The sequence below is a fragment of the Kogia breviceps genome, chromosome 10 (assembly GCF_026419965.1).
Source record: "Kogia breviceps isolate mKogBre1 chromosome 10, mKogBre1 haplotype 1, whole genome shotgun sequence".
NCBI classification, from domain to species: domain Eukaryota; kingdom Metazoa; phylum Chordata; class Mammalia; order Artiodactyla; family Physeteridae; genus Kogia; species Kogia breviceps.
This window is the reverse complement of record NC_081319.1, coordinates 76,060,924-76,074,729: the sequence shown is the minus strand read 5'-3', so window position 1 is coordinate 76,074,729 and position 13,806 is coordinate 76,060,924. Positions and strand designations below refer to the sequence as shown.

Sequence of the window (13,806 nt, the reverse complement as noted above, 5' to 3'; positions counted from 1 at the left end):
AAGTGGGGGCTACTCTTTGTTGCCGTGCGCGGGCTTCTCATTGCAGTGGCTTCTCTTGTTGTGGAGCATGGGCTCTAGGCATGAGGGCTCTAGAGCACAGGCTCAGTAGTCGTGGCACACGGGTTAGTTGCTCCGCGGTATGTGGGATCTTCCCAGACAATGGCTTTAACCCGTTTCCCTTGCATTGGCAGGTGGATTCTTAACCACTGCACCATCAGGGAAGCCCCACTGTGGTGGTTTTGTATTTGTATCTCTAGACCGTGAGCCTCAATTTTTAAAAAAGAAAAAAAAAGTAATCCTGGGCTTTCCTGGTGGCGCAGTGGTTGGGAGTCCGCCTGCCGATGCAGGGGACACGGGTTCGTGCCCCGGTCCGGGAAGATCCCACATGCCGCGGAGCGGCTGGGCCCGTGAGCCATGGCCTCTGAGCCTGCGCGTCCGGAGCCTGTGCTCCGCAACGCGAGAGGCCACAACAGTGAGAGGCCCACGTACCGCAAAAAAAAAAAAAAAAAAAAAAAAAAAATGCTACTTAGGACACAATAAACGGTTCTGACCAACTGGGAACGATTTCTTAGTGTATAAGTTAGTGTTTATCTCCCGATTCAGCTTATTCTGGTGGTTGTGGAAGTGAATTTGGGATCCACGTGGCATTTTAATTTCAGACAGCCATTCTCCAGATAGGCAGTGAAAAAAAAGGTTTGATGAAAAAACTTGGCCCCAGAATGACAACGAATGAAATCTCAAAGCATAAAAAAGAGCCAGTCAACAACAATCCCTAGAACCTTAGGCTCTAAGAACCAGCTGGGTCAGGCAAGGGGCTAGAGGCCCTAGAGCCAAGGAAAAGCTTTAACTACCTTCTTAGTCAGTGTCTTTATTTATTTATTTTTATTTTTTATTTTTTTTAATTTTTTTTTTTGCGGTACGCGGGCCTCTCACTGTTGTGGCCTCTCCCGTTGCGGAGCACAGGCTCCGGACGCACAGGCTCAGCGGCCATGGCTCACGGGCTTAGTTGCTCCGCGGCATGTGGGATCTTCCCGGACCAGGGCACGAACCCGTGTCTCCTGCATCGGCAGGCGGATTCTCAACCACTGCGCCACCAGGGAAGCCCTAAGTCAGTGTCTTTAAATCAGCCGCATGGCTGACTGCACCCACTATTGTTTCCTGAAACTAGGTCTTTTGTTCTCCCTACACCTAGAACATATCAGGTATTTATGTTGACTGTCATGATCCCACATAAGCACACACTAATAGGACTAATTTTCCCCAGAAAAAAAGGATAGTCCCGTAACTTGTTCAGGGAATGGTATATAACATGGTACACAATACAGAAGGGTAATTTTTAAATTTTATTTTATTATTATTATTTTTTGCGGTATGCGGGCCTCTCCCTGCTGTGGCCTCTCCCGTTGCGGAGCACAGGCTCCGGACGCGCAGGCTCAGCGGCCATGGCTCACGGGTCCAGCCGCTCCGCGGAATGCGGGATCCCCCTAGACCGGGGCACGAACCTGCATCCCCTGCATCGGTTGGCGGACTCTCAACCACTGCGCCACCAGGGAAGCCCCCAGAAGGGTAATTTTTAAAACTTCCTTTATATAGATTTCTAAGTTAAAAACTGTTGTTTTGCTTAATACTCTTAACCATGGGAGGCAGACAGGCTAGCCTATATTAGCCCCATTTTATAGGCAAGAGTGGAAACATTTCCATATTTAGTATACGACAGATCTGAGATATAAACCCTGGGCTTCCACACTCAATTGCTCTTTTCCCGTGACTTTTTGATACATCATTTTTTTAATTTTTTTTTTTTTTTTTTTTTTTTTTTGCTGTACGCGGGCCTCTCACTGTTGTGGCCTCTCCTGTTGCGGAGCACTCCGGACGCGCAGGCCTAGCGGCCATGGCTCGCGGGCTTAGTTGCTCCGCGGCATGTGGGATCTTCCCGGACCAGGGCACGAACCCGTGTCTCCTGCATCGGCAGGCAGATTCTCAACCACTGCGCCACCAGGGAAGCCCGATACATCATTTTAAGGTAATCTGACTTCACAATGCTTTACAGTATAAGAGTAACATCTATAACATCTAATCCTGGCAGGTTCACTCTTGAGCCAGTTAACTGTGAAATAAAATTCATATTTTATGAAAAGAGAAGAAAAATTTAAACAAAAAATCTTCTCTGCCTTTTGGCCTCCTCTCTCCCACCACTGTGCCTTGTGTATCTTGCATTATGCATTGACCAAACCTTTATTTTACCATTGGCAGAAATTTCTACTCAACCATAAAGAGCAACATTCTCCTAAGACAATTCCTTAAAGGTAACATTCCTTCTTGATAAGGGGTCACACGGTACTCAGATGTGGATTATGATATCAGTCATAATTTTAGTGTATGTCACAGCAGTAACTAAGTTTCAATTGCATTGTAATCAAGTTCTTTAACCTTGACTTGTAAAGTCTTTAGTCATTTATAGCTAGCTATATGGTCAGTTAACCAGATATTTGGTAGAAATGAGGTTAACTTTGGAAGAAAAAGATTATGGTTCAGTGAATATTCTAGTTTTGTTAATTCAGGTATTTACTGGCTAAGACTCACTTCTCAGATAGCTCCTTGCAAAGTTTAATTAAAAGGACACTTTCTGAAGGCTATCACAGTACTCTAACTTTGGATGAAGATCAGATTCACCATGACCTGCAACCAGGACATTATTCATACTGGAAAAGACATCAGGTAAGGAACTCCTTGCAGCCATGTTGGAAGGGACCATATCAGGTCTCTCCTGAATGAACTGAAACTGGCTTTTGTTTCTTAATAAATTTACTTATTTTGGGCTGCATTGGGTCTTCGTTGCTACACGCGGGCTTTCTCTAGTTGTGGCAAGCAGGGGCTACTCTTTGTTGCGGTGCGCAGGCTTCTCATTGCGATGGCTTCTCGTTGCAGAGCATGGGCTCTACAGCACAGGCTCAGTAGTTGTGGCTCACGGGCTCTAGAGCACAGGCTCAGTAGTTTCAGTGCATGGGCTTAGTTGCTCCACGGCATGTGGGATCTTCCTGGACCAGGGCTCGAACCTGAGTCCCCTGCGTTGACAGGCAGATTCTTAACCACTGCGCCACCAGAGAAGCCCTGGCAGGCAGATTCTTAACCATTGTGTCACCAGGGAAGCCCAGTGAGACCCCTTTTAACCAGCTAATTAATGCTGCCTGTTCTGGCCATAAATAATACGTTATATTAGATGTTGAATATCAGGTAGCTCCTAACGGGAACCAGTAGATTTATGTAACAAGTTTATGACCTTGGCTTTCCCCAGTAGGGAGATTCACAATTGGTTTCCCTTGGTTACTTAACAGGCAGCCTTGGAAACAGTTCCTAGCAAGCTGTCAGTCTGACTTTAGTGCGGGCACACTGGTTTCTATCAGTTTTCCAATGTACTACCATTTGGCCGTGTATTTAATTCACCTCATGACCCATGAAGAGTCAATCTTTTGCTCTGAACAATCCTCTCTCCCAGTTTAGAGGAAATATTGATACTACAAAAATGGTTTGGTTCAGGAGAATTTTGGCTTGAACTTTTGCTAATAACATTATTCCTCCTACTACCAATTTAAATGACTTTGTGGAACTTACAAGGTGATAGTTTCTTGCCTTTCACATTGTGTCATTTGCTCCTAAGATAATGATGTTTGAACGACTTGAACTATAGATCACAGTTTTATAGTTTTCTGTAAAATTATGGACATACACAATGTACGTGCAAGGAAAACTGGCGTAAGTACCTTTTTGGACAACTTGGAATTGGCTGTCAATCCTTGACAAATATTCTGCCAGTATAACCCTCTAAAAGAGAGAACCGGGCTACTAGGACCTGGCATCAAGGGACATGATGGACACTGAGGTGGGCAGGCAGCCCCCTAGCTTTGAGGGACCAAACATTTGGTCACCTAATGCTTTATGTCAAAAGATTAATGATCAACGGGGAAATTGTGAAATACATATTTTATGGCAAGACAAGAAAAATTAAAACAAAAAATCTGTGCCATTTGGCCTCCTCTCTCCCACCACTGTGCACTGTATTAACTGTGTTATGCATTGACCAAACCTTCCCCGTCGGCAGAAATTTCCACTCAACCATGAGAAAAGTTCTCCTAAGACAACAATTCCTTAAGGGTAAAATTCCTTCTTGGTAAGGGGTCACATGGTGCTCAGGTCTGTATTATGTAAATTGTCAATTATATGTCACTTGATGTACAACCCTCCTCTGTCTCAAAAAGCTTATACAACTGTCTTGACTTTTAATGGGCAGAACAGTTCTCAAGGCTTTGTGAGATGCTCCGCCTGGGTTATAATCCTCAAATTTGGCTCAAATAAAATTTTCCATTTCTTTTTAAGATCAACTGATTAAAGACACAGGGGCTCAGCAATCTACCACCATATTCTTAATAGGAAACACCCACTGGCTTGAAGGGAAAAAAAGCCACCTTGGTAAGCCTTGCTCTTCCACAGGGCACAGAGCCAGAGGACATTAGCAAGGTCAGAGCCTGTGTGACCAATCCTGGCAGTGCAAGACTTCTTCACATAAGGTGCCTGGGTCCCTGAGAAAGATCTACAAACACCTTAAACTTCCAAGAAAAAAACTGGAGTGTATTCATGTTTTTGTGGGGAAAGGGTCCTTCCCTTTGCATAGATCCAAGAGTCGGTTAAAATCCTGAGCTAGAGAAAAGCACTAAGTTAGTTGCAAAGATGATAAGGAAGCTACCAGATACACCTAGAGCCAGCCAGTCGGAGAGCTCACTAAGCTCACGGAAGTTAGAACACAGACTCACAGCAGACAACGGGGCATTGTTTTTCTGCGCTTCTTTCTAATTGTATTTCAAGTTCTTTCCAAAACAAGGCCCTTGGATACCCCAGGTTCAATATGCCCCTGGGCCTGGTCCACTGCTGTCTTGTATTCATATGTGGGTATTCATTCGTTCACCAACATTAAATCCCAGGATAGGTGTGATAAAACAGGACTCCCTCCTCCATGGCACAAGTCCTTTGCTGGTTTCAGAGATGGACGGTGGTCTTTGCAGAAAACACACAGGAACTTTTTCTTGGAACTGAAGTGGGATGAAAAGTGCCTGCCCTGAACATCACCAGCTTTTCCCTGACCCTTCCCCTCCAGTTTCTGAAGATACAGCAGAAAATAATCTTGCTTGAAGATACTGGGTAACAATTCCATAAAACAAAAACACATGCTTCCAATGCACTGTGCCTTCAGATATGCTGAGGAAGAAAAACACTTCATTAATTCAAATGCAACTTGGCACCTAAGAGTAATCACAATAAAGAGCAATTTCAAAGAATTAACATTCCTTCAACAGAAATGATGATTTAGATCTTCAGGTCCTTTTTGAAATTAGTTTTCAATATTATTCTCTATCTCCAGCTGAACGACCACAGCAAGACAGGTTTTTTGGTTAGTCAGTGTTTTCTATCCTGTAACTCTTGGGGTACACAAAACCCCATGCTCTAACCAGGCATTCACTGTTCCAAGTATCTCCATCCATTAGACTTGGGAATACCAGCTACCCTACCCCGAATCATTCTCACTCGTAAATGCAAAAAGATCTTTTAAGAGGCAAGGCACAGCCCATCCAAAGTCAGCCCAAGGGCAGTTTTCAGCCCTGCCTTACCTGGGTTTAGTTCAGCTGCCGGATGAGCTGATTGATGCGTTCACCTCGATAGCCAGGTGAGCCCACTTCCTTGAGGAAGCCCACTCTATTCTTGGTAGCGTGACGGGCCACTGAGAGTTGGAAAGGGCGCAAGAACCGTGAGATCTCCTGAAAATTCTTCCCCGGAAAGGCAATTTCGTGAATGAGGTCTTCCAAGCAAATGACACCAAACTTCCCTAAGAAACATAAGGTTCGGATTCCTTTATTCAACATTTTCCCAGCACACACAGGGAGGCTCTTACATGCCGGAGCTCGGCACTCTGGCAGGTTCTTGGGACTCTTTCTGCTCCGACTCCTAAGGTATTCACTCACCCAGGTGCTCCTCAATCACTGTGTTGTCTGTCAAAGGGATGATTTTATTCTTGACCTTGGCTTGTCCACGTTTCAAGATGAGTTCCCGAACTGACTTCAAATTTGGAAATCTACGAGTGGCAGAGTACAATACCACCTCAGCCACCCCCCCACGGCCACCGGGCACACTGTATTACACTGGCCACACAGTCCAGCAGCCTGGCTAAGGATTCTCCCAGCCCCCCTCCCCAAAGTGTCCTGCAACATGCTGCAGCTGGGATGCTCGGAAATTCACCTGAAGGAGGTGAAAAACCCAAGCGGCCCTACGTAATGAGAAATTAGAATTTATGCATACAAACGCTCACCAAATAAAGATATTTATTTTCCAGGCAAAAATACGTCCTGGCTTATAGTCTAGGACTTTGGCCTTAAGTGACCCCATTCAAGAGTTTGAAATGAAATCCCAGCCTTTTTCAGGTTTTACTGTTTGAAGGAATACTACCTAGCTCTGCTTCAAGATTCCAAGAATTAGTCTGTCCTCTACTCGTCTTACTCAGCCTTAGCCTACAACTGACCAAGCCCTGCCACAGCCCTGTTCAGACCATTATCAGCCGCTGTGAGAACCCCTGCTCTACCCGCCCCATGTTCTGAGACTCTTAAGGCTGGCAGCTGATTCCTGATGACCGTGGTCACAGCAAAATGTCCCCTGGACACGGCAACATGAGCACTGGAGGACAGTACCCTGTGCCTCCTAATGTTCTCAACCTTCTCAAGCATGTGAATTCACACAAAAATCCATACTCACCCCCAGGTCACATAAGGTTCCACTATACGAAGCGTTTTTATGGTTTGAGGAGTTACTTGCATAAAGACACCACTGAAAATCTTATTCAGGCGAAGTCTTGCAATGGTCCTGTGCACCAGTAAACTCACCCCATTAATCCTGAAATGAACACCAGAGGAAGTCAGGCTCTGTCCAGCAAGCACCCATGAAATGTCTGCCACTACTGGGCACCCAGAGGGTAGGACACAGACCGTGATTTACTAAGTGCAATTAAGTGGGAAGCAGCTATGTAAACAGATCATTTCCATGCTATGTGGAGCAATGCCTGAGGTGCTAAGGGAACAGAAATGGTCCCTGAATTTGTGTGTGTGGGGTTGAACACAACAAGTTAAGGAAGCCGGGCTTGCTCTTGTGAGCATTAAAAGCTATGGAAGATTTGAAGGACTTCCCTGGTGGTCCAGTGGTTAGGACTCCGAGCTCTCAGTGCCGAGGGTCTGGGTTCAGTCCTGGTCGGGGAACTAAGATCCTACAAATCACGCAGCAGGGCCCAAAAAAACAAAACAGAAAAAACCAAACTACGGAAGATTTTAAATAAAGGAGACACAATCAGATTTGTTTGGCAATCACTGAGGGAGCATATAAAACAGAAACAAGAGCATGACACCAGAGTCTGGGAAACACGGCTAGAAAGCTGATGCGATAGTCCAGGAAAGAGATTACGGCAGTGGTAGACTTATACATATTTAAAACCCACAGGTTACTGATCTGGGTGACTGGGTAGGGAAATAGAGGCAGAGCTGTATGTGCTGATAGGAATAGGTATCACTAAACGTGGAAAAAGCTTTCTGTACTCTCCCCAGCACTGAATATGCTCCATCCACCCGACCCTGCTTCAGTTCCTAAAAGATGCCTTGATCCCTCACTTCAGGACTTTTTCCATCTGTGCCTGGAAAGCCTTCCCCCAACCCTTTCATGTTTGCAGGTCTCACCTTCAAGTTCCTGCTTCCCAGTGTCCCAAACCATGACACACCACACCGAGGGCCCCTTGTCCCCACATCCAGCACTTTACCCTCAAAGCAGTCAGTGTATTCTCATGTCTGTTTGCTTAAGCTCAGTCTCCCTAATCTTTTTTTTTTTTTTTTTTTTTTGCGGTACACGGGCCTCTCACCGCTGTGGTCCCTCCCGTCGCGGAGCACAGGCTCCGGACGCGCGGGCCCAGCCGCTTCGCGGCACGCGGGATCCTCCCAGAGCAGGGCACGAACCCGTGTCCCCCGCATCGGCAGGCGGACCCTCAACCACTGCGCCACCAGGGAAGCCCAGTCTCCCTAATCTTGAAGACAAAATCTATGTTTTGCTCAGCCCTGAATTCCTAGCACAACTTGCATTGATGGCTTAAGGCCTACTATCTCATCTCCCTAAAAAGGGCTTAAAGCTGAACCAATAGTTTGCCCCAGCCTCATGAAATCCAGCAAGTTCCCTACCTTTCGATGCGTAAAACAAAGGCCAAGGAATGTTTATCTGGCACTTCCAAGCCATGAGGTTTCACTTCTAGTCGTCTGAGTCGCACCCTGTCACGTAGTTGCCGCCAGGAATCATGTAGGAACCATTCTAGTCGCTTAAACTTGATCTCTTTTCCTTTCCTCTGCTACAGAGAAGGCAAACCATCACCATTTTATGCCTCTAGTCATCTTTACTTCCACAACAGTAATTCATTAGTCACTACTGATAAAGCTTATTTCCCCCCTATGTTCTGAAAGGGGCGCAGAAAAACATCCTCTATTCTTATATAGTGGAAAAACCAAAATACCCAAGTGAAGGTGGAGTTGAGAAAAACTTGGGAACTTATTGGGAAAAGTCCCTGCTAAATAAACAAAACCCCAATTAATTTACATGCTGTCAGCCAGTTTACCAGCAAGTGTTTATGGAACCTAACACTGTGTTAGGCATCATAACTTATTTTGTTACCTGCCTCCAAAATACATATTTCTCCAAAAACATTTAGCAAATAGCAAAAATCGTTTGGTATATTAAAACAGTTTTCTTTCAGGTACACAAGCATGTTTGGTCTCTCGAGTCACTTGGTATGAACCTGGAACTCTCCATTCACTTTTTCCTTAACTTTACGCCAGTATTTTGTTCGCGGAAACGGATACATATTTGCTAAGCAAAGACAAGAACCCTATACCTTGTATAATCCAACAGATGGGAGACCGTCAGTACCAAATCTAGTTCAACACATGCTGGCTAAAACTCATCAAATACAAATTCTAATTCCCTCCACCTGGTTCCCCACCATTACCTCCTTCCTTTGCAAAAGCGCCTGCTTTGCCTGGGTGGCTTTCAGGGCCTGATAAGCCTTTCGCTTTTTCAGGAGATTTTCTGGAACCAAAGGGATCTTTTTTCTTGGCCTGACACAGAAAATGGAGACGAGAGATAGTATTAAGTAAACAAATCTTCAATGGATTTCCAAAAGATATCCTGGGCTTCGGTAAATATTACTGTCTTCAAATTCCTAAGGACTGAGGCGCCTCTGAAATTTGTGGTTTCTGGCTCCAGTCTTCAAAATGGACCCGTCACATTCCCTCGTCTCCAAAAGCTTTTAAAAAGTCATGAACCCCTTAGCCACTGGTCCTCATATACGTCAACGGAGCTTTTACTGCCACAGCTTTATAGACACCATTAGCGATGAGATTCCGCCCCGTGGGGCTGGGACGGGTGCAGACCCATCTGTAGGGGTAACACTTAAGCCAGGCTGGAGGAACCCACTCTCCAGCCCCGCTGCCTAAAAGTCAATCCTCTGCCCTTGAGGTAACCCGAACTCTATTGCAGCCCCCTCCGCCCACCCAACCCCACCCCTACGGCTCCTTACTCCTCCCTCTGTAATCTGGAACCTTTCCTATTCTCTCCTTTCAGTCCACAATTATCCTTATTTTCCGCCACCGAGAAATAAACACCGTGGATGGCACCGGATGATCGAGACGCCAAGCCAGAGTCTCACAGCCCCCAAGACTTACTCTTCCTCCGCCATCTTTCCAACTCTGCGGCTACTGCTCATGCGCAGCCCCACCGCGTGGGGAAGAGAGAAACGTCTCTGTTCACTCGGCCATAGAGACGTCTACTCTAGCTCATGGAGGGGCGGCCCGGGCCGTTTTGGCGGCAGTGAACAGCTGAGGTTTTGCTAACCCTGATTCCCGCCAAGAGTTGCACAAAGCTTCCTTCGCACCGCTTCGAAGCTTTTTAGAGCCGTGTTATCTTCAAAACGCAGCCCTTTTCATTCCAGCTGTACTCTCATAATGCTGGAGGTCGCGGTGTAAACAACGAAACGCTTCCCACAATGCTCCGATTTCCGGTGGTGGGGGGGGTGGGAGCTGCTCCTCCAGTTTCCGCTTGCTGGGTTGCACGTTTCCTTTTCTGGGTGGGGAAAGCTGGGGCTATGGTTTTGGCTCCCACGTGTGGGTCGAGCTGTATATGAACTACTTAGGACGGTGAAAAAAGGCAACTCTGATTCTGTCGGCCTGGCTCCGTCAGTGAGTCCCTGAGCAAGTTCTTTAATCCCTCTGTCCCTTAGTTTCCTTTACCCATTAAATGGACATAATGATGGATCTTGCCATACATAGCCTTAGGCGAGTTATATGAGCTACTCCATATGAAGCGTTTAGCACAAAGTCTGGCAGTAAGCAGTTAACACTTTGTTAATTATTATTGGTGCTGAACCGAAAACTAGAAATTCCAACTTACCAAGTCAGAACCTTCCCTCATATAACTCTTACCACCTGCCATATGCTTCCTTCTTTCCCGGTCTTCATAAAACAATGAAAAGTCCCGTCCTGTCTTTTCTGAAACCTCTAGAGCAGGCGCGTCTCAAGCATTAATGTGCATAGGAGTAACCTGAGGATCTTGTGGGGGTATTTTTGTTTTTAAAAAAATTTTTTTAAAAATTATTTATTTATTTTTGTCTGTGTTGGGTCTTTGTTGCTGTGCACGGGCTTTCTCTAGTTGCAAGTGGGGACTACTCTTTGTTGCGGTGTGCGGGCTTCTCATTGCTGTGGTTTCTCTTGTTGCAGAGCACAGGTTCTAGGCAGGCTTCAGTAGTTGTGGCTCGCGGGCTCTAGAGCACAGGCTCAGTAGTTGTGGCGCACGGGCTTAGTTGCTCCACAGCATGTGGGATCTTCCCGGACCAGGGCTTGAACCCATGTTCCCTGCACTGGCAGGCGGATTCTTAACCACTGAGCCACCAGGGAAGTCCCCGAGGATCTTGTTAAAACGCACATTTTTTATTCAGGAGGGGCGGGGGGTCGATATTCTGCACTTTAAACATGCTTCAAAGTGATGGGGATGCTTCACCGTCTGTAACCAGCAGGGTTCTTGAGTAGGCTCTATCCTTCTGAATTCCTTCAGCAAGTTGTTCTATTTGTAACATTTCTTCGCCGTGATACTAGGAGAGCAGAGATCATGCCTGCCTTGCTCATCGCTGATCCTAAGAGTCTAGCACAGGTTTTTCAGTCTCGGCACTATTGGCATTTGGGGCGAGATAATTCTTTGTAACGGAGGCTGTCCTGTGCATTGTAGGATGTCTAGCGGCATCCCAGGCTTCTACCCACTGCATGCCAGTAGCATCCGCACCCAGTGGTGACAATAAAAATGTTTCCAGGCATTGCCAAATGTCTAGCACAGTATGTATATATATTTCTCTTAAGGTCTGAGGCAATGCCATATTTTGACAGTGCTTACAGGCATATCCAGACTTTATCCTATATTGTTTGTTTTGTTTTCCTGATTAGACTGGCTTCTCTGGAGGCCGAGAACTTGTCACATACTTCTCTGAATCTTCTGCAGCACCTCTCACAACAATGGGCACCTGCAGGGTCTTGTTAACCATCGTAAGCTCAAGGCATCGTATTGGTATGTGTGCTATGTAATTAGTTCAACCAGAAAGACAGTGCTTTGCGCAGAGCTCAGCAGCTGATGAATAAATGTCAAAGGTCTACATAGTCTTCAGAGTCACAGGCTATGGCGTGAGCCTCATTTTTACTCGCTTTTTCAGCACCTCACCATGTGTCTTACTTTGTGGAAAGGCAAAACCAGAAAGGTTGGCAAACTGTAAAGTGTCCATTAAATAGTAAACAAGAAACAAAAAAAGTAAACATTTCGTAACTTCCCCTGTCTACAGATAAAAGGTAGGTTCTGTGGTACTGAAGGTATTTAGGAGGTATTAACATAACACTACAACAATACTCCTGGCTGAAAGACTCGGAGGTGGGGATTCAGGAAAGGCTTTCCAATGCCAGCAGATGGTGCTAGAAGAGCACTTATTCTCAGTGTGAAAGCCATCGTTCCACCAGACTGATCCAGAGAAAAAAAAAAGAGACGGAGTCCTCCTGAACCCAGACATGTTCACTAACTGAAAACATGCTTACTGACCATTAAGCATATGCCCTGGGCCCTGGGCAAGACATGAGGTTTTTAACTGACATTCCTGAATGAGAATGGGGCAGGGCCATTTACCGCCTCAAGAATCTTACTCTTTTTAGCCTGTCCCCATAGGCCTCTGTTCTCTTTTTTTCTTGACCATTTCAGTTGTCCCTCATTAGGGAATGGTTAAAAAATTTATGGAAGGCTATGCAATTATATGCAGTGAGGTAGGTCTTTATGTCCCGAAATCTCGATGGGGAGTATTTTCTATTTTTTGCCCACTGACATCCATCCCCATTTCTCTTTTGGACTGATCGCTCCCTCATTGCATACAGTCTTTGGATGGTGGGGTATCTAAGCCAAACACACTTGCCCTCCCAATACATAAACTGAAGGGGTCTCTGGAAGATCTTTTCAACTCCTCCCACTTCTCCATAAGACCCTCTCTTCCACGTTTTGAATCTTCAGCAGAGTGATGATGGAAGAAAAGGAGACTTTTAAGGATTTCCACCTACTAAGACCTCTTGGAGTTTTCTTATTCCTATCTTTCTCAAGCCTTTTTTTTTTTTTAAAATATTTATTTATTTAGGCTGTGCTGGGTCTTAGATGTGGCATGCAGGATCTTTGTTGTGGCATGTGGGATCTTTAGTCGCAGCATGCATGCAGGATCTAGTTCCCCGACCAGGGATCAAACCCGGGTACCCTGCATTGGGAGCTTGGAGTCTTACCCACTGGACAACCAGGGAAGTCCCTCTCAAGACTTTAAGTTCTTCAATCTTCCCTTTAATTGTTATCTTTCCTATAAAACTCCTTTATGCTGGTTAACCAAGCAGATTGGTTTCTGATGCTTAAAACCAAAGAATCCTGACTATAAAACTCCCAGATATTTGGTTACATTTGAAAATGCAAGATACAGAATAGGGTGTAAGAGAATAGGGTGTTAAGAGAGTGGTTCCCAGTTGTTTTGTTTTTGTTTCTTGGCTATAGATGTATGTGTAACAGTTTTGGAAGGATGTACAAGAAGGAGTTGATGGGGGTTATTTTTGGGAAATGGGAGTGGGGCCTGGAATGGGAGGAAGACTTACAGTTGTGCTTTGCCTTTGTTTATCACTTACGTATTAGTTTAAGAAAGTGCTCTCTGGGTAATTAGGTTCTTGTGACTTGCCTGTTCAAGAAACCACTTGGGGCTTCCCGGGTGGCGCAGTGGTTGGGAGTCCGCCTGCCGATGCGGGGGATGCGGGTCTGTGCCCCGGTCCGGGAGGATCCCACGTGCCACGGAGCGGCTGGGCACGCGCGTCCGGAGCCTGTGTTCCGCAGCTGGAAAGGCCGCGGCGGTGAAAGGCCCGCGTACAGTAAAAAAAAAAAGAAACCACTTGACTATACTTTTTTTTTAAAGACTTCTTTCAGGACTAACATTTTGTGGTTCTTTGAATTGACTCCAGGATCCCTTTCCTAACATATCCCACAATAAGTTATCTCAGTATTGTGTGCATTTGGGGACTATTTGGAATCCATGCCTTCTCCGTAAGGCAACCCCCCCCCCCACACCACCCCACACCCAAAAGGGGGCTCAATTTGCAATTTCCCATCTGCCCCAAACCTCGTTCTTGGATTATGACC

The 13,806-nt window shown here is 45.8% G+C and overlaps 1 protein-coding gene across 1 annotated transcript; it reads right to left on the bottom strand.

The window, feature by feature from the left end:
• Nucleotides 1-4,824: 4,824 nt before the first annotated feature.
• On the bottom strand, nucleotides 4,825-10,113 carry RPL7L1 (ribosomal protein L7 like 1). Its single transcript, XM_059075694.2, has 7 exons — nucleotides 9,789-10,113; nucleotides 9,074-9,182; nucleotides 8,256-8,419; nucleotides 6,796-6,933; nucleotides 6,012-6,121; nucleotides 5,661-5,875; nucleotides 4,825-5,250 (listed from the first exon to the last, which is right to left on the bottom strand). Exons 1-6 carry the CDS (start codon nucleotides 9,827-9,829, stop codon nucleotides 5,667-5,669), a joined length of 771 nt encoding a protein of 256 aa, XP_058931677.1. The 5' UTR covers nucleotides 9,830-10,113; the 3' UTR covers nucleotides 4,825-5,250; nucleotides 5,661-5,666.
• Nucleotides 10,114-13,806: the final 3,693 nt, after the last annotated feature.